The following is a 16,082-nucleotide window of genomic DNA, read 5'->3' on the forward strand; positions in this document are numbered from 1 at the left end:
TTCCGGATCCTCGAGGTTGCGTCACTTCCTGCTTCCTTCCTTTCACCTTTTTCAAGGCTTCAGCAGTGCAGAGCTGTGGGACGCTAATACCGACGCTTGTTGGGTGAGATTCTCGGTTTTGCTTGTTTTCCTGCGAGCCGCTTTAGGCCGGTCTCCGGCCGCTAGCCACGGAGCGCTCCGCCGTGGGAGGTGGACTTCCCAGGTGCAGCTTGCGTAGGTGACGTGTGTGTGTGTGTGTGTGTGTGTGTGTGTGTGTGTGTGTGTCGCCCGCGTCGGGAGGGGCCTTTCCGTCCTTGGCGAGCCTGGTAGACTTAAGTGTTGCTTTGGAAGAAAGTCTCTTTTTACCCTACCACTTCACAAAAAGAGAAAGAGACCTAAAAGGGAGCTTAGTCGCTGTAGCTGCTGTCATTGTTGAATACTTAGTGCGGGACTCTTGGATGTTCCCTTGGTAGGTGTTCTGTCCATGTGCAGGTCGACACACAAGGTATCAGTAATTTGCTAAGACCAAGCAGCAGGTAAGTTATAAAGGTATTATAAAACAGCAGTCTTTACTCTAAAGACTGTTCCGGACGTTCTGCTTCCAAGCTTGCCAAGGTTTCTTTCGCTGTAACGTTGTTACTTTTAACAGCTTGACCCAGATCTTTCTCTTCAATTCTGTTGCTTAACATGTATTCTTCCATTTCAAGATTTGCTACAAATATTTGGGTCAGGTTTTGTGCTGGCAGCTCAAATAAGCGTCATCCACTTATCCACTTTGCTTTCCCTTCGCAGCCCGATTTTTGCACACTTGCCTTACCAACACATACTTTTTCCCGTCAAGAATAATGAACTGGGGTCCTGGAAACAAAAACTTTCTCCTATCTGTGTGTTTGAATGTGTCGTTTCCCCCTAAGAAACAACGCAGCCCTCACCAGAGTTTTGTTCTGTTCTTTTTTTTTTAATATTTCATTATTTTAAGTGTATGAGTGTATTGCCTGCATGTATGTGAGTGCACCCGTGTCGTGCACTGCCGCCGAGGTCAGGAGGACTTCGGATTCCCCTGGAACTGGAGTTAAGGACGGTTTGTAGCCACCATGTGGGTGCTGGGAATCGACCCAGGTCTTCCGCAAGAGCAGCCAGTGCTCTTAACAGCTGAGCCATCTCTCCAGCCCCTGTTCTGTTCTCTTGAGGCTAATTCATCTTCTTTATCATAGCCTTTTTAATAGTAGTGACTCACATTTAGTGAGTTTGTAGAATCAGCCTGACATTGCATTAAGTGCTTTGTATCAGTTTTATTTCTAAAGCTTTCTTGAAATAGATGCTTAATTTTTCCATTCTAGTATAAAGAAAAGCATCAAAGTTAATTGCCTGAGGATACACAGCTAGTAAGGAATGCCTGAATTAGGATTCCTACCTACATCCTTGATTTTGCTGCCCATTCTCCTCAAAATCTGGTTTCTCACAGCCTTTATTAGATCACATCACATTGTATTGTAATTATCTACTTAGCAGTTGGCCCTCACCCTCTTTCTAAGGACCTGGAGCATCTGGAAGGTAAGAACTTAATCTTCAGCATCTCGATGTTCCTGACATCTAGAATATTTACTTCAAGGGAACGGCTCACTTTAGTAGCTTGTGATTGTGTGGGCTGATCAGTTGATTGTCAGGTGAATGAACTGATAGACTGAAAATAAAGTTTTTTGCTGTTCGCATGTGGGATTAGTCATTCCAATCTCCTTATTCTTTAGAAACGGGACATCTGAGGTCTTTGTTAGACATTTTTGAGTTATGTGTACTTAATGAATTTAAAATAATTTCAAATCTGTATTTTTATCTTTTTACAGATGAAGAAACAATTCAGATTTGACCAAGATGACATGTAGGAGTTGGGGAATTGGAACCTACTATGACTGACTCCAAATACACAGATACAGTGCTTATAGCTACTTGCATATAGTAAAGGCTCTACTTTATTTTATTTATTTTTTGCTATGCTATAGAGTAGATAAACCAATGAGGGGATAAGGCAGCATTTGACAAATACTTAAAGGTTATAGCATGGCAAAAAGAAAAAAAATTAATATAGCAAAGAAACAAAGTAAAAAGGTGGCTCAGCAGTTAAGAGCACTGACTACTCTTGCAGAGGACCTGGGTTTGATTCCCAGCACCCACATGGCGGCTGTGAACTGTCCTTAACTCCAGTTCCAGGGGAATCTGAACAGCCCTCTTCTGACCTCCATAGCATTGCATGACATAGGTGCACTCACTTACATGCAGGCAATACACTCATACACATAAAAAAAAATATTAAAAAAAAATCTAACTTCAAAGGAACTAGAAAGTAAATTTTAAAATAATTCAACAATGAAATTGATCACAAAATACCTGGCATTTAAAAACACAATTACATACATACACATAAAATAAAAATAATTGGAAAAAAAGACCAGTAGAGCAAATCTGAAGAAGAGGAGAAAAAAACAGTATTGGAAACAAGAACATGTTATAGATATGAATGTCTTTAAAAGTCAGAATTTTTTCTTTTCTGTGTATAAGTGCTTTGCCTACATGTATATAAGTGTACCACATGTATGCAAGGCCACAGAGGCCAGAAGAAGGCATCAGATCCCCTGGAAGTGTAGTTACAAACAGTTATTAACCACAATGTAGATGCTGGGAATTGAACCTAGGTCCTTTGGAAGAAGAGCAAGTGTTCTTAACCGCTGAATCCAGAAATAATTCTTTTACATAGCCTTATACTAATAATTTAAAAGATTGACTTGGACAGTACTCTAGGAAGATATAACTTTGTAAAAGTTGGCTTAAGAATTATAAAATCTTAACTAGTGATCATAAAAGTACATGTAATTATCCCTGACAGAGAGGACCAGGGAAAAAGCAGAATGACAGTGCTCCCCAAATAAGAAGGTAGCATAGCCCTAACCTTTTTTAGATGTGTATTACTTGGGAACCAGCAACTATGTAAAGTCTTCTAAGGAACATCTGTAAAGAATGACTTAAGTTTTACTACATTTATCATATGAGATAGTACAAAGAGACAGCCAGATGGCTTAAGCGGCTGTTAAAGCCCTTGGGAAACCTGCGGACTGAGTTGTATCCCCTGAAACACACAGAAGTGGAAGGAAAGGACTGACTCCCAGAAGTTCTTCTCTTACCTCCACACATAACTGGCATACATGCACCTGTACTCACATGTACATACTCAGTATTTTTTCAAAAAATTAAAAAGGATGAGAAAATAGAAAATTGGTAGAAGTTCAGATCTACAGGTATTAATAGCAGTATAATAAATCACCAGTTGGGGGGAATACAAAATACATGTGATCTTATTTCATTTTTAAAAATTGTAAGTTTGGAAAAAATCTACAAAATTAACTCAGCAATTACATTATAGAGCAAGAAAAGTGGGGGAGAAGATGTATTTTTTTGTACTTGTGTTTTTGAAAAATCCTTAGTAAAAAATACAAAAACAGAAAAATTCACTGTCACATAAAGCAAATGATAGTTTGAATGACTGATGGTCTGCAATAGGTTTAAGAGACCAAGAAAAAGTACCCTGGTTTTTGGCAAAGCCATTGATATATCAGGAGAGCAGTTTTAATAAAACTTGAGACGCCAAAAAATGGATTGCACCGGATTTCAAGGTAAGTGACTATAAAAGAAGTTCCTCAGTTGAAACAAGCTTCTGAATTCATGTGGAGTGGACATAACATTCCAGAGGATAGGAATGACAGTTCCAATTTGTGAAAATGATTAGTCCTCCACCACTTTATCAAGAGAGGTTAAAGCAGGCTAATCTCCCATAAGTCAACGCTGCATATAGTTTCAGAGGAACCCAGGCTAACTAAGCAAAGTGAGTTTATTTTTTGAGGATTTCATACAACAGTATATCATTTCTACCCTCCCAACTCTTCCCACATCCTTCTCAATTTCTTACTTCTGTTACACACCACATATAAAAAACACACTTAGTCCATTTAGTGATTTTCAATAACCATTTTCTATTCCTTTGTACTTCTATATTCTATAAACTTGTTTTAAATAAGACAGTCTCATTATTTTGCTCTAACTCCTGGGCTCAAGTCATCCTGCTGTCTCAGCCTCCCAAGTAGCTAGGACCACTGCATACGGTTCTGCCCATGTATTCCTCTTCTGAGATACTTTTCTCCCTTTGGTGCCTACCACATTCTCATCTGGGACATCTTATGGATAATTCTTGATTCATCTATCGTTTGCTTGCCCAAGAACATGCTCAATATCTCAGGAAACTGCACTCACCACAATGCTCATGTAGAAGTCAGAGGATGACTTGTGAGGATCAGTTCTCTGTTCCAAGAATCAAACTCAGGTCATTAGGCCTGGTGGCCAACAGTTCTCTGTTCCAAGAATCAAACCCAGGTCATTAGGCCTGGTGGCCAACACCTTTACCCACCTGAACATCTCACTGGCCCACAAATTGAAGCCATTCTTGACAATATCTAATTTCCCATTCCTCCCCCTGCCATTTTTCTCACTTTGGAGAGCTCTATCACTGAGCTGCAGCTCCAGCCCTTGATGATTTGGGTCCTACAGTCTAGGCTGGCCTTGAAGTTAACCTCCTAATTCTGTCTTAACAAGGGCTAGGATTACATTTGTATACCATCACAACCTGATCAGTTTCCCTTCTTTTTCAGTCAACTGTCTACTTGCAGGTATAGATGCCTCTTTGGAATTTCCTGAGTAACTTATTAACCTCTTTTAGTGTTTTGTTTGACACTAGGCTGTAATGTGAACCACCCAGCCAAACAAGTAAGTAGACTATAATTCTAAGCTGTTAAGAATATATATATATGTGTGTGTATGTATATATATAGTCCTTCCCAAATATTTAACAGTATTTAGTGCAATTGCTTTGTATTTTCCAGATCATCAGAGTTGGAAGTTCTAAGTAGGAAAATGACATTAAAACCAGGGCATCGTACCTGAAATCTCTACATTTTAGAACATAAACAGTACTTTTTTTTTTTTTTTTTTTTTTTTTTTTTTTTTTTTTTGGTCTTTTTGAGACAGGGTCTCCCTGTAGCCCCAGCTGTCTTGGAACTCATTATGTAGACCAGGCTGGCCTTGAACGCACAGAGATCTGCCCACCTCTGCCTCCCAAGTGCTGGGACTACAGGCATGCACCACCATGCCCGGCTAAACAGTATTATTTTTATGTGATCTCAAAAACTTCCAACTTTTTCATGTGAATACATACCATGTATGTATGTATGTGTACCACATGCATGCCTGGTTTTCTTGAAAGCCAAAATACGGGATCAGATCCTTTGGAGCTGGAGTTAACAGGCAGTTTTTGAGCTGCCTGATGTGGGTACTGGGAATTGGTAGCAAGTGCTCTTAGCCATTGAGCCATCTCTTCAACTCTTAATTCAGATGTTCCATCGTCTGAGAATTCCTCAGCTTGTATGAGCACAATGTAGTTAACTATTTTTAGCTCCAGTGCTGTGTGTAGACCAGAAACATCATCTTTGTAATCTAAAGTCTAATGTTGCTGATTTCTAGTTGGTTACTGTTCTCTTCGAAGTTCATTAGTCAGCTTGGAAGTTCTTAGGAGATGGCCTTTAATGAGACTCTTAATTTACACTGCAAGTAACTCTAAAAGGACAGCTAAATTAGGAGATCTAGGTCACTATTTCTCATGTAGCCTCCTGTCAAGGAGAAAATGGGAATTAAACTGTTGATTCCAAATGTGAATACCATTGGCCATCCCAGAAGAGCTATCCTTTCTGGATCCCAATGTATGTTGTTACATTTCATTCCATCATCCTTGCTTTAAGTTCTTAAGAGATTTCTTCACTCGCTTCATTCTTATACAGAATTCCTGTAACTTCCTGAGCTTTTTAATTGTTAGTTTCATTTTCAATAGAGTAGCTCTCAGAGTTTCATTACCTTCTGTCCATACTACCAGTACCAACTGGTCTAAGGCACCCATATGTAAGTTTTCTTAGGTTAATGGGCCGTTTTCTTAATCTTTCCGTATTTTTGTAACTTACCTACCAATCACTTTTTCCCTCCATTGCTAATTCTCCTCACTCACCCACCAGCATTTTCTTCCACAAGGACCTGTTCTTGGCCCTCACCTTCCGTTTAAAAATGGGTACTCTTACATGTATAGATTTTGAGTGTTGCTTTTTTAACATCCTATACCTCTAAGCATTTGATAGTACTTATTGGTGGTCTCCCAAGAAAAATGTACAATAGGAGATCTACCCTGTTACAGGATTCAGACTCCCAACACTTCTTCCACAGTAATGATCATGCATAACATCAGTCATGCTGTCACATAATGCATTTATAATTTGCTGACCTCATAGAGACTTAGTTTTAAAACTTAATGCATTTTGTGCATTTGACAATCTCTTTAAACTTGTATTCATTTGATCTTGGGCGGGGGGTACCCTTGGATGATATAATATAGGATGTTACTTCTGTTTAAAATGTCTAGTGACTGCCCTGAGACTCCGTGTAATACAGGCTCCTTAGAAATCACTGGTATGCCTGTTTCTATTTTAGCATTTATCTTGGGGTTATCTTTTTGGTGGTGGCGGTAGTGTGTATTTTGCATACGTGTATGTATGTGCACATGCCCGCAGTGCCTACAGAGACCAAGGAAGGTGTCAGCCTGATGTGGGTGCAGGAGCAGTAATTGCTGTTAACGACTGAACCATCTTCTTTAGCCCCTCTTTTTAGGTGATTTTTTTTTTCATTGCATAAACAGTGAAGTAAGACAAAGCCAGGTTAACATTCTTGTATTTTTGAGGTGAGTGGCTAAATTTTATTCATAAACTAGAGATACCAGATAGCCTTGGGTGAAGTGACCAAAGAAGTTAAATGAAGAAAGCCTCCAAGTAGTGGATGCATAATAAGCTATGACTGAATATTTTATGTACCTACCCCCTGTAAATGGAAAAGATTTTAACTAGGAATGCCTGGCTCACAGCACATACAGCACTCAGGTTTTAAAGCACATGAAAGAGATAAGAAAAAAGTCACATTCCATGAAATAACTACAAACAGGGAGATTCTTCATCATTCTATTTATTACACATATGAATATTAACATCTCTTGGTATCCATCTAATTCAATCAAAACCAACAAAGAAAAGTTAACCATGTTTTATATGAACATTCTTATACAGAATTTCTGTAACTTAAAATAGAAATAGGTTCATCTGCATTAAATCGCTTGACAATTTAAAAAATATCTTTAAAAAAAAAAAAACCACTTCTAGTACTTAAATATATTTGTTAATTGCTTGATGGCATCAGTGTCCAAGTTTAAGAATAAAAGTTGCTGCTTCATTAGGTATATTCCAAAAATGTACATCTGGATGGTTCTCTTTAGCTGAAGATACATATCTATATATGTAAGCCAAGTATGTCCTACTGTTTTTAAATTTTTCAAATCTAATTTTGAACTCTGCTTCTTTAAATCTTGGGAAGCTACAAAAAAAATCTTATGTTGAGGTTGCTGTTCACGTCCATTCTTACCCAATAAAAAGTACAGAAACACTGTCTTTATTTGATGGTGTGCATAAATATTACACTCCATGGATAGCAAAAATATTTTTATTTATAATTTACAGTTTCACAAGTGAAAATCGTACATTTTTACACATACAATTTCATTTTGTTAAATTTGCACACATCTACAGAACTTTCACATAACAAGCACCTGAAACTGTGCAGGCAGTAGGAAATGCAAATACTAAAATGTATTTATTAACCAAATGATAGCTGAAGGCCCTGCCTCAGCTAGACAATTTATATAGATATGTCTATATATACATAAGAATTCACCTTCTACATCCAACAGCAGCTTTTGTTAAAAAAGAAAAACATACCTTTCTTATTTTATTTAAACTGACTCGACTGTATCATTTTCTGTTTTAATTTCAGTGGGTGTTGCTATGCTTTCTTCTGTACAAGCTGGTGGGGTATCAATTTGTTCTTCCTTAACTTTGGGACTTTCACAGGGTTCCTGCAATTCGTTTTTGACAATGTTCAACATAATGTTCAAAGGGTTTTCCACTGGTGTCTTGCTTGGAGATGGTGTACAATCAAAAGAAGATGTCTACAAAATGAAAAGCCCTATAAGTACTGGTGAAGGTTCAAACTAAACAGTTTTATAGACCCTTAGGTTAAGAAAAAGGAACACACACACCAAATTCAACTATAATGCCTGTTTCCTACAAGTTATAAAATTGAACTGAACATTCAGTGTGTTCAGAAATGAACAGTACATTAATAGGGCTGTTAACATATATACCACTGAAAGAACTTAGACATACTTCAGTATTCAACTGTTAGAGGGCATCCCCTACAAATATTACCAGGGTGTATGTGTGTGTGTCTGTCTCAATTTTAAATACCCTAGGAATTTTTAATTCCGCACATCAAAAATATCCCAGGAATCTAATCTGATGATTTAAATATATCTTCTAAACTGCAAACATGAGTAGTCAGTGTGCTCCACTGAATCAAACATAGGTTAAACAACAAAAAAGACAACAAATACAATAATTTGAGTTTCTAAGACCACTAGAATGGTGTGTTTCATATTTTACAAGTAATCACTTTTGGGAAAAAAATCACTGGGGCTGGGATGAGGTAAGAAAGTGCTTGCCATGAAAGCATGAGGATGACCTGAGTTCAAATCCCCAGAACCCACATAAAAGCCAAGTATAATAGCATGCAAGTCTGTAATCTCAAAGATGGAAAGCAGAGACAGGAGAATTTGGAAAAATCTCAGGCCAGCTAGCCTGGATTACATTAAAAACGAGACCCTGACTCAAGGTGAGGGATCAACATGCAAAATTATCATCTGGCCACCACACACATCCTATGGCACACACGCAATCCACATGTCAATACATGTGAGTGCACAAATACAAATTTTTTTTTTGTAATTTTTCTGGAGCTGGAGAGATGGTTCAACAGTTAATAGCACTAACTGCACTTGCAGAGGACTTAGGGGTTTCATTCCCAGGACCCACATGGCAGCTAACAACCATCTTGTAATTCTAGTTCCAGGGGATCTGATGCCCTCTTCTGACCTCCATAGGTATTGCATGACGGGTAGATTTACATACATGCAGGCAATACACTTAAACACATAAAATAAAAATAGTAAAATGTATGCCAGGTGTGGTGGTGCACGCCTTTAGTTCCAGCACTTGGGAAGCAGAGGCAGGCAAATCTGTGAATTCAAGGCTAGCTGGGACTACCAGGAGACGCTGTCTCAAAAAAAGACCAAAAAAAAATTGGTGCTAGGCATGGTGGTGCACACCCTTAATCTGAGTGCCAGGCCAGCCAGCAAAGACTACATAGTGAGACTCTTGTCTTAAAAAAAAAAAAAAAAATCAATTCCTGTATTACATATGTACTGCTTAGCTAAGAATAAAGTAAATTGGGCATGGTGGCACATGCCTTTAATCCCAGTACTTGGAAGGCAGAGACAGGTGGGATCTTGGAGTTCAAGGCCAGCCTGGTCTACCTAGCGAGTTACAGGACAGCTGCAGCTACAGGGAGATCCTGTCTCAAAAAAGATAAAATTCTTCCACAGCCCTAGGAACCTAGGCCCATCATCCTTCTCATCTTCAGTTCTCTACATTTTTGTCTAGTGGTCCAGTAAAAGTCATGAAGATTGTATTTTATGGGTGATAAATCAATGTACATCAGAGCCTATCACCAGTATTTAATGAACAACCTAATACATCAAAAAACAGCTAAGAATATTAAATTATTTAATGTAAGAACAAATACAGTATCAAAAAACTTACATTTTGATAATCTTCATAACATGATGGATGATAAATCTGAAATAAAAAGAAAGAATAGCTATTCACACACATGTTCACTTCTAATAGGCTATTTCTAAAATGATTGCTTTCTTTAAACCAAAGGCAACAAAAATCATTTGGTCAAAATTAAAATTATTTTTTTTGTTTTGAAACAGGGTCTCCCTGTGGCCCCAACTGGCCTGGAACTCATTATGTAGACCAGGGACGGCTTTGAACTCACAGAGATCCGCCTGCCTCTGCCTCCCAAATGCTGGGACTACAGGCATGCACCACCATACCAGGGCCTAAAATTGATAATTAAAACCAAAACTTCTAACCTTACCTAACTCAAGTATAGTAGGAAAAATGATTTCTCTTTAACTTTGCTTCATGCATTTACGTGTCTAGCCTTTATTATTTTCAAGAAAGTAGCAGTTTTGATGATGAAATACAAATTCAAAATAGTGTGGCTAAGCAAAATAAATTCAGAAATGCCTAGTTCTGCATCTAGCATTAGCCTCTTCTATGACCTGCTATACAAAGTGTAGAATAATGCTGCTAAGAATTCCTCCAAACAGAAATATCCAATGACTTTAAAGTATATATTCTTTTTCACTAATCAAAAAACCAGAAATTATTACAAATCTTTCAAAATGGTGAGCTACTCTAACAAGAACATACACTTCCTTATAAAGTACAGAACTGGAAATTACCTTTCCATCTACCCTAATAGCATTTTTTAAGTGCCATTCCTCCTCCTCTTCATCCCAGTATTGTTCAAATTGTTCTTGACAGATTTCACAACTCTAAAATAGAATCATATAAAATGAAATTTACATACATTAAATAAATTTAAGAATGCTGTAAAATTTTAAGAAATCTCCAATAGATAAAAAAGAAAATGAGTTTTATGGATTTTGCCAACCTTCCAAGCAGAAAAGTTAACATTTAACTGTTGTTAGCCACAGATAGTATCTAAGTATAATAGTTACAAAATAGCTAAGATTGAGTTTTGTTTTCTATTTGTTTTATATATATATTTTATTATTTTTATTTTATCTATTTGAGTGTACTGCTTCCATGTACATGAGGGTACCCATGTCCAGCAATGCCCATGGAGGTCAGAAGAAGGCATCAGATCACCCCTGGAACTGGAGTTTGAGACAGTTGTTAGCTGCCATGTGGATGCTGAGAACTGAACCTGGGTCCTCTGGAAGAATAGCCAAGGCTCTTAACCACTGAACTATCTCTCCAATCCCAAGAATGAGTTCAAGAAATATTTTCTGTTGTTTTTTGTTTTATTCAAACAGGGTCTCCCTGTGGCCCCAGCTTGCCTGGAACTCACTACACTGACACTGTTGGCCTTGATCTCACAAAGAACCCCCAACTCAAAAGTGTGCACCACATGCCCAAGCCTTGTTTGCTTTGCTGAGACTGCATCTCACCATGAAGCCCTGGGTCTTGAATTCCATACGTAGACCAGGCTGGCCTGGAACTCAAGAAATCTGCCTGCCTCTTCCTCCCAAGTGCTAGGATTAAAGGCATGCACCACCAAGCAAGAACTCTTGTTTTGTTTGCAATATTTCTGGTAACCCTGGCTAGGCTCCAACTGGTTACATATGCTGAGACTGTCCTTGAACTCCTGATCCACCTGTCTTCACCTTCCAAGTGTTGGGATTATAAGTATGAATACTATGCCTGGACTAAGCAATCTTAAAATAATTTTAAAAGGTATTTAAATAAAGTATATGTTTATGATTTAAAGAAGTGAACATTTCCAGAGGCAGAATATAATTTAAATTATTACCTCAACTGCTCCAGCCGGTCCGGCGGGCACGCTTTGGAACTCCTTTTCTTTAGCAGCCTCCTGAGTTTTGAGGACGACTTCTTCATGAACCTTTTCGAAAAATTGGCTCTTTGCACGTTCTTCTAGATCAGCTATTTCCTCAAATTCTATCCAGTCCTTAAAAGGAATTAATGTACAAGAATATTTTCATTTGTATCTAAGCTTTTACTGCTTATCTTCAATGTAATCCTATTTAACTTCATACATATAATTTTTCTTTTAAAATTTTTTTACTGAAGTGCAATTTTAAAGCTAAGTTTGCACAGTATTTGAGTCTCAACAAAAAACAAAGACATAGTCTTCAAATTTATTTTATTTAAAAACCATATTCTGTACATCAAATTTTATTCAGAAAATTCATGTTAACTTCCAGCAATTTTCCGAATAAACTGAAGCCTAAACGATAATTCAGAGACATATAGATTACTTACTGTTAGACTGTAGTACCAACGTCTGTGAGTGACTTTTCTGCTAACATCTTTCTCAGTTCTATTTTGCCGATAATGCCAGTCCAAGTGATCAGCATATACGTCTGTCTGCGATGTTGTAAACCTCATTCCACAAGAGTAACACTGAATACCAGTGTATAGCCGGTTTATAACACTGTCGTAGCGTCTATTTTGGAAAAGAAAGTCTTCAATTTTGTGACATGATGATGGCTAAAACATTACAAACATTTCGGCTTTCTATTTTAACAAGAATCAAACCAAGACCTGCCTGAAACAGTTAATATCGGAAGATCAGTGTTACATAACTCTGATTGTAAAACATGAAGCCTACCTTCTTAATGATAGATTTGTCTTAGTTATTTCCTTTTGACTAAAAAATTCTATAGACTAGCTAATGAGTCAATAGTAAGTGGTCTGGTCTTAGCTTAAGAGTCACTATCAATGTAGCAGACATGGAAGAGAGACTTCACCTCTACATTTTAGTGTTTTGAATAATTCAAAAAGCAGCAGTAATAGTACAGATAACAGAAAAACTAAAGGCCAGTGAGTAATTAATCACCAACAATTCATTTTAAGATTCTGAATTCTCAGCCAGAAAAATGAGAAAGGCGCTTGCAGCACAAGCCTGAGTTAGAGCCCCCAAACCCACTTAAAAGTGCAAAGAACTGAAGTTTTTCTCTGACCTCCACAAACACACAAAACAAGGTGAGAGGATCAAGAATTGAAAGCCATCCTTGGCTCCTCAGCAAATTGGAGGCCAGCCTGGGCTACATGAAACCCTGTATCAATAACACACACAAAGTATAGCTTAATAAATAGGAAAACTAGCTAGTTAAAAGAATTTGAAAAGAAAAAAAAGTTGCCTGTAACAGGGCTGGACTGAAGAATAGTAGCAGTGGGAGATGGCATCTTTTACATAAAAGCTTTATGTGAAAACGTTACTATGAAGCAAATACTGATTTTAAAACAGTCAGCAGGATATGCTAAAGAGGCAGAAGCAGGAGGATCTGGAGTTCCAAGCCAGCATAGGCTACACATTTAGAGCTAGAGAGCTTGTGCAGCAGTTAAACAGTAAAACCCATCAGCAGGGTTTTGGTTCTTTTGTTAATTTGGTTGTTGAACTTTGGAAAAGTTAGCTATGTAGCCTGTGCTGGCCTTGAACTTTCTGTGATCTTCCTGCCTCAGCCTCCCAAGTGCTGGGATTATAGGTGTGTACCACACCATATCCATCTTGCTGTTTTATTATAAATGAGAAAGAACTAAGAATAAATCCACATACCGGAAACTTTAGTAAGAACTGAGGTCTAAAGAGATGACTCAGTGGTTAAGAGCACTGGCTGCTCTTGCAGAGGACCCAGGTTCAATTCCCAGCACCCACATGGCAGCTAATCACCATCCGTAACTCCAGTTCCAGAGGAATCTAACTCCCTCCTGACCTCCATGGGCATTGCACGACACAAGTGCAATACTCATGCAATACTCATAACGAATTATAGAAAACAGAAAATTATTAACAAGTACCTGCCTCACACATAAAATAATAATTTAGAATAGATTACATACTGTTTTAATTCTTCTATTGTGAAATTAGTAAGATCTGGAACATCTTGATCTTCATTTTGATCTTCTTCCTCTTCAGCGGGAGGCTGAGCAGCAACTTCATTTACTTCTACAGTTGAGAAGAGATAAATTTCTCAATACTATAGTTCATGTGTTCTTTAAAGATAACGATAGTTACAAGCATATAGAGAAATTAATCTATTAAGCACATGTAATATGAAGATGAGTCAATTATATTTGATTTCTAAGAAATACCAAACTTAAAAGGTATACAAATTCTACGTATAGAACTTTCTATATGTAGAACTTCTATGTATAGAACATCATTGTACCACATAATGCATCTCTAAACAAAGCTTAGTATACATAAAGTATAAAACCATACTTACGTGTCGTAGCTGAATCGGGCTGTGACAATTTAAGAATTCCTGTTTTTAGCAGTTTTGAAAACAACTCATTTACATCCACCTGACTGAGATGATTATCAGGATATGCCTTAGGAAGTCCTCCTTTAAAAAAAATAATAACATTCTTAAAGTGAAAGCAGAACTTGTAGATTCACATTAAGCATTTTTTTTTTTTTTATCTTTTTTAAGACAGGGTCTTCCTGTAGCCCCAGCTGGCCTGGAACTCACAGAAATCCGCCTGCCTCTGCCTCCCAAATTCTGGGATTATATATGTATAAAATCTAAATATTAAACATACTCTTGTTCCATGCCAAATAAAAGCAGGGTATAGAGGGCAGGAAACCTGATGTTACTGCCTATGCAATGCAACAGCATGCCTAGGTCCAATTTCCACCTTTCTAATTCTCTAGTCCTGACCTAACAACCTTGAAAAAGTAATTTTGTATATTTCTAGGGGAAAAAAAAAAACAAACACAAAAAGACCAAAGCCAAAGTGGAAGTACTCCTGACCCCACTGATCCACACTGATACAAGGGCTATGAGCCACGCAGCACAGAGGTTACCAGCCAATATGACATTTACTGAACTGCCCTTGCAAAGTAATCAGACTATTACTGAACAGTGTTAACCTTGCTTTAAGAATTTGAGTAAGACAACAATCTAAAATTCAGTCCAATACTGTATTTTGCTAGCACTATTCTATAAATATCGATGCTTTCACTCAGCTATAAAAACAGCTCAGTGATAGACTACTTTCCTAGCACACTCAAGACCCTATATTTGAGTTCTAACACCATTTAAAAACATCTACTTTAGTGTTTACCAATATCATCGACCTTCCTGTACCTCTAGAAAAAAGTTCTGAGTCACTAAATGTTTCACTTAATGGCAGGTTCAATTTATATCCTTAATAGATATGGTCCCTACCCTTAACTATTAGATATACTTTATCAGAGTACCTTTATATATATCTAATTAATCAATATCCACTCAAATATCTGAAATGCACAAGTAAATCAACCTCAATAGTTACAATACCATCTTATACATTAGTTTAATATTTGTATTCCATTATGAGGGATAATTAGCTATTTGCTTGTTTGGATATAGCCAAGTTTAGTAGTCATCAAGAAGAGCATTAACCGTGATTCCAACTCCAAGGATTCTAGCTAGAAATTATACTTTCAAATTGTGAGACATGATCTAGATGCTTATCTGACTAAATTTCTACTACTTATAAAAGAGCTAATAGTTCCTAAGTTTGTTATAGGATTAAATAAATTAATATTTGAGGTAATAATGTATTATTTGGCACTGTATATAGTATTTAAGAAAAAACATTTCTGATCTGCTACACTAGAAAAGTCTTTCAAGAATAAATCTTATTAAAATTCCTCCTAGCAGCCAGGTGTGGTAAGCACATGCCTTTGATCCCAGCACTTGGGAGACAGAGGCAGGCAGATATCCGTGAGTTCAAGGCCAGCCTGGTCTACCTAGTGAGTTCCAAGCCACTTAACTCATTCCCTCATCCAATATTCTCTCTACAGGGAAACCCTGTCTCAAAAGACCAAAAAAAAAAAAAAAAAATCCTCTACAGCAAATGGCTGCTCTGAGTAAGTAAGTGAACAAGAATACAACTCAAATTAGAGAAAGATTTTTCTTTTCAATTATGTATTAGTGGGGGAGAAATATGCACATGGAGTGCAGATGCCTGCAGAGGTCAGAGGCATGTTGGATACCCTGGAGCTAGAGTTACAAGCAGCTGCCTGATGTGGGTGCTGCATCCAAACTCAATTCCTCTAGAACAGCAGTACCTGCTCTTAACTGCTGAACCATCTTCTCCCTCCCCATAGACTCTTAAAAGAAGCAAAATATGGCCTACTCTGTAGGGCAGTCCATAGCACCTGAATTAAGTAGGACGTAAAGGAAAACATACCTAATGCCTCATCCAATATTCCCAACACAGAGAACAAAATGTCATTTCTTCAATAACACTGCT

The 16,082-nt window shown here is 37.6% G+C and overlaps 1 protein-coding gene and 1 long non-coding RNA gene across 3 annotated transcripts in view; one reads left to right on the forward strand and one right to left on the reverse strand.

Moving 5' to 3' along the window:
- On the forward strand, positions 1-11,614 carry LOC115072217. Its single transcript, XR_003851281.1, has 3 exons — positions 1-103; positions 1,824-1,935; positions 11,132-11,614. It is a non-coding gene; the product is annotated as an uncharacterized LOC115072217 (long non-coding RNA).
- Positions 7,060-16,082, reverse strand: part of Pcf11 (PCF11 cleavage and polyadenylation factor subunit) — a 27,766-nt gene continuing 18,743 nt past the window's right edge. For both annotated transcript variants that reach the window (XM_008844190.3, XM_017800886.2), the window contains exons 10-16: positions 14,066-14,185; positions 13,680-13,785; positions 12,099-12,282; positions 11,629-11,784; positions 10,535-10,627; positions 9,822-9,857; positions 7,060-8,113 (exon numbers count right to left, since the gene is read on the reverse strand). In XM_008844190.3, the coding sequence (XP_008842412.1) occupies positions 7,898-8,113; positions 9,822-9,857; positions 10,535-10,627; positions 11,629-11,784; positions 12,099-12,282; positions 13,680-13,785; positions 14,066-14,185 (911 nt within the window). In that variant the 3' untranslated portion in view covers positions 7,060-7,897. The remainder of the gene's footprint in view (positions 8,114-9,821; positions 9,858-10,534; positions 10,628-11,628; positions 11,785-12,098; positions 12,283-13,679; positions 13,786-14,065; positions 14,186-16,082) is intronic.

The sequence above is a fragment of the Nannospalax galili genome, unplaced genomic scaffold (assembly GCF_000622305.1).
Source record: "Nannospalax galili isolate Female #2095 unplaced genomic scaffold, S.galili_v1.0 scaffold278, whole genome shotgun sequence".
Classification (NCBI taxonomy): Eukaryota; Metazoa; Chordata; class Mammalia; order Rodentia; family Spalacidae; genus Nannospalax; species Nannospalax galili.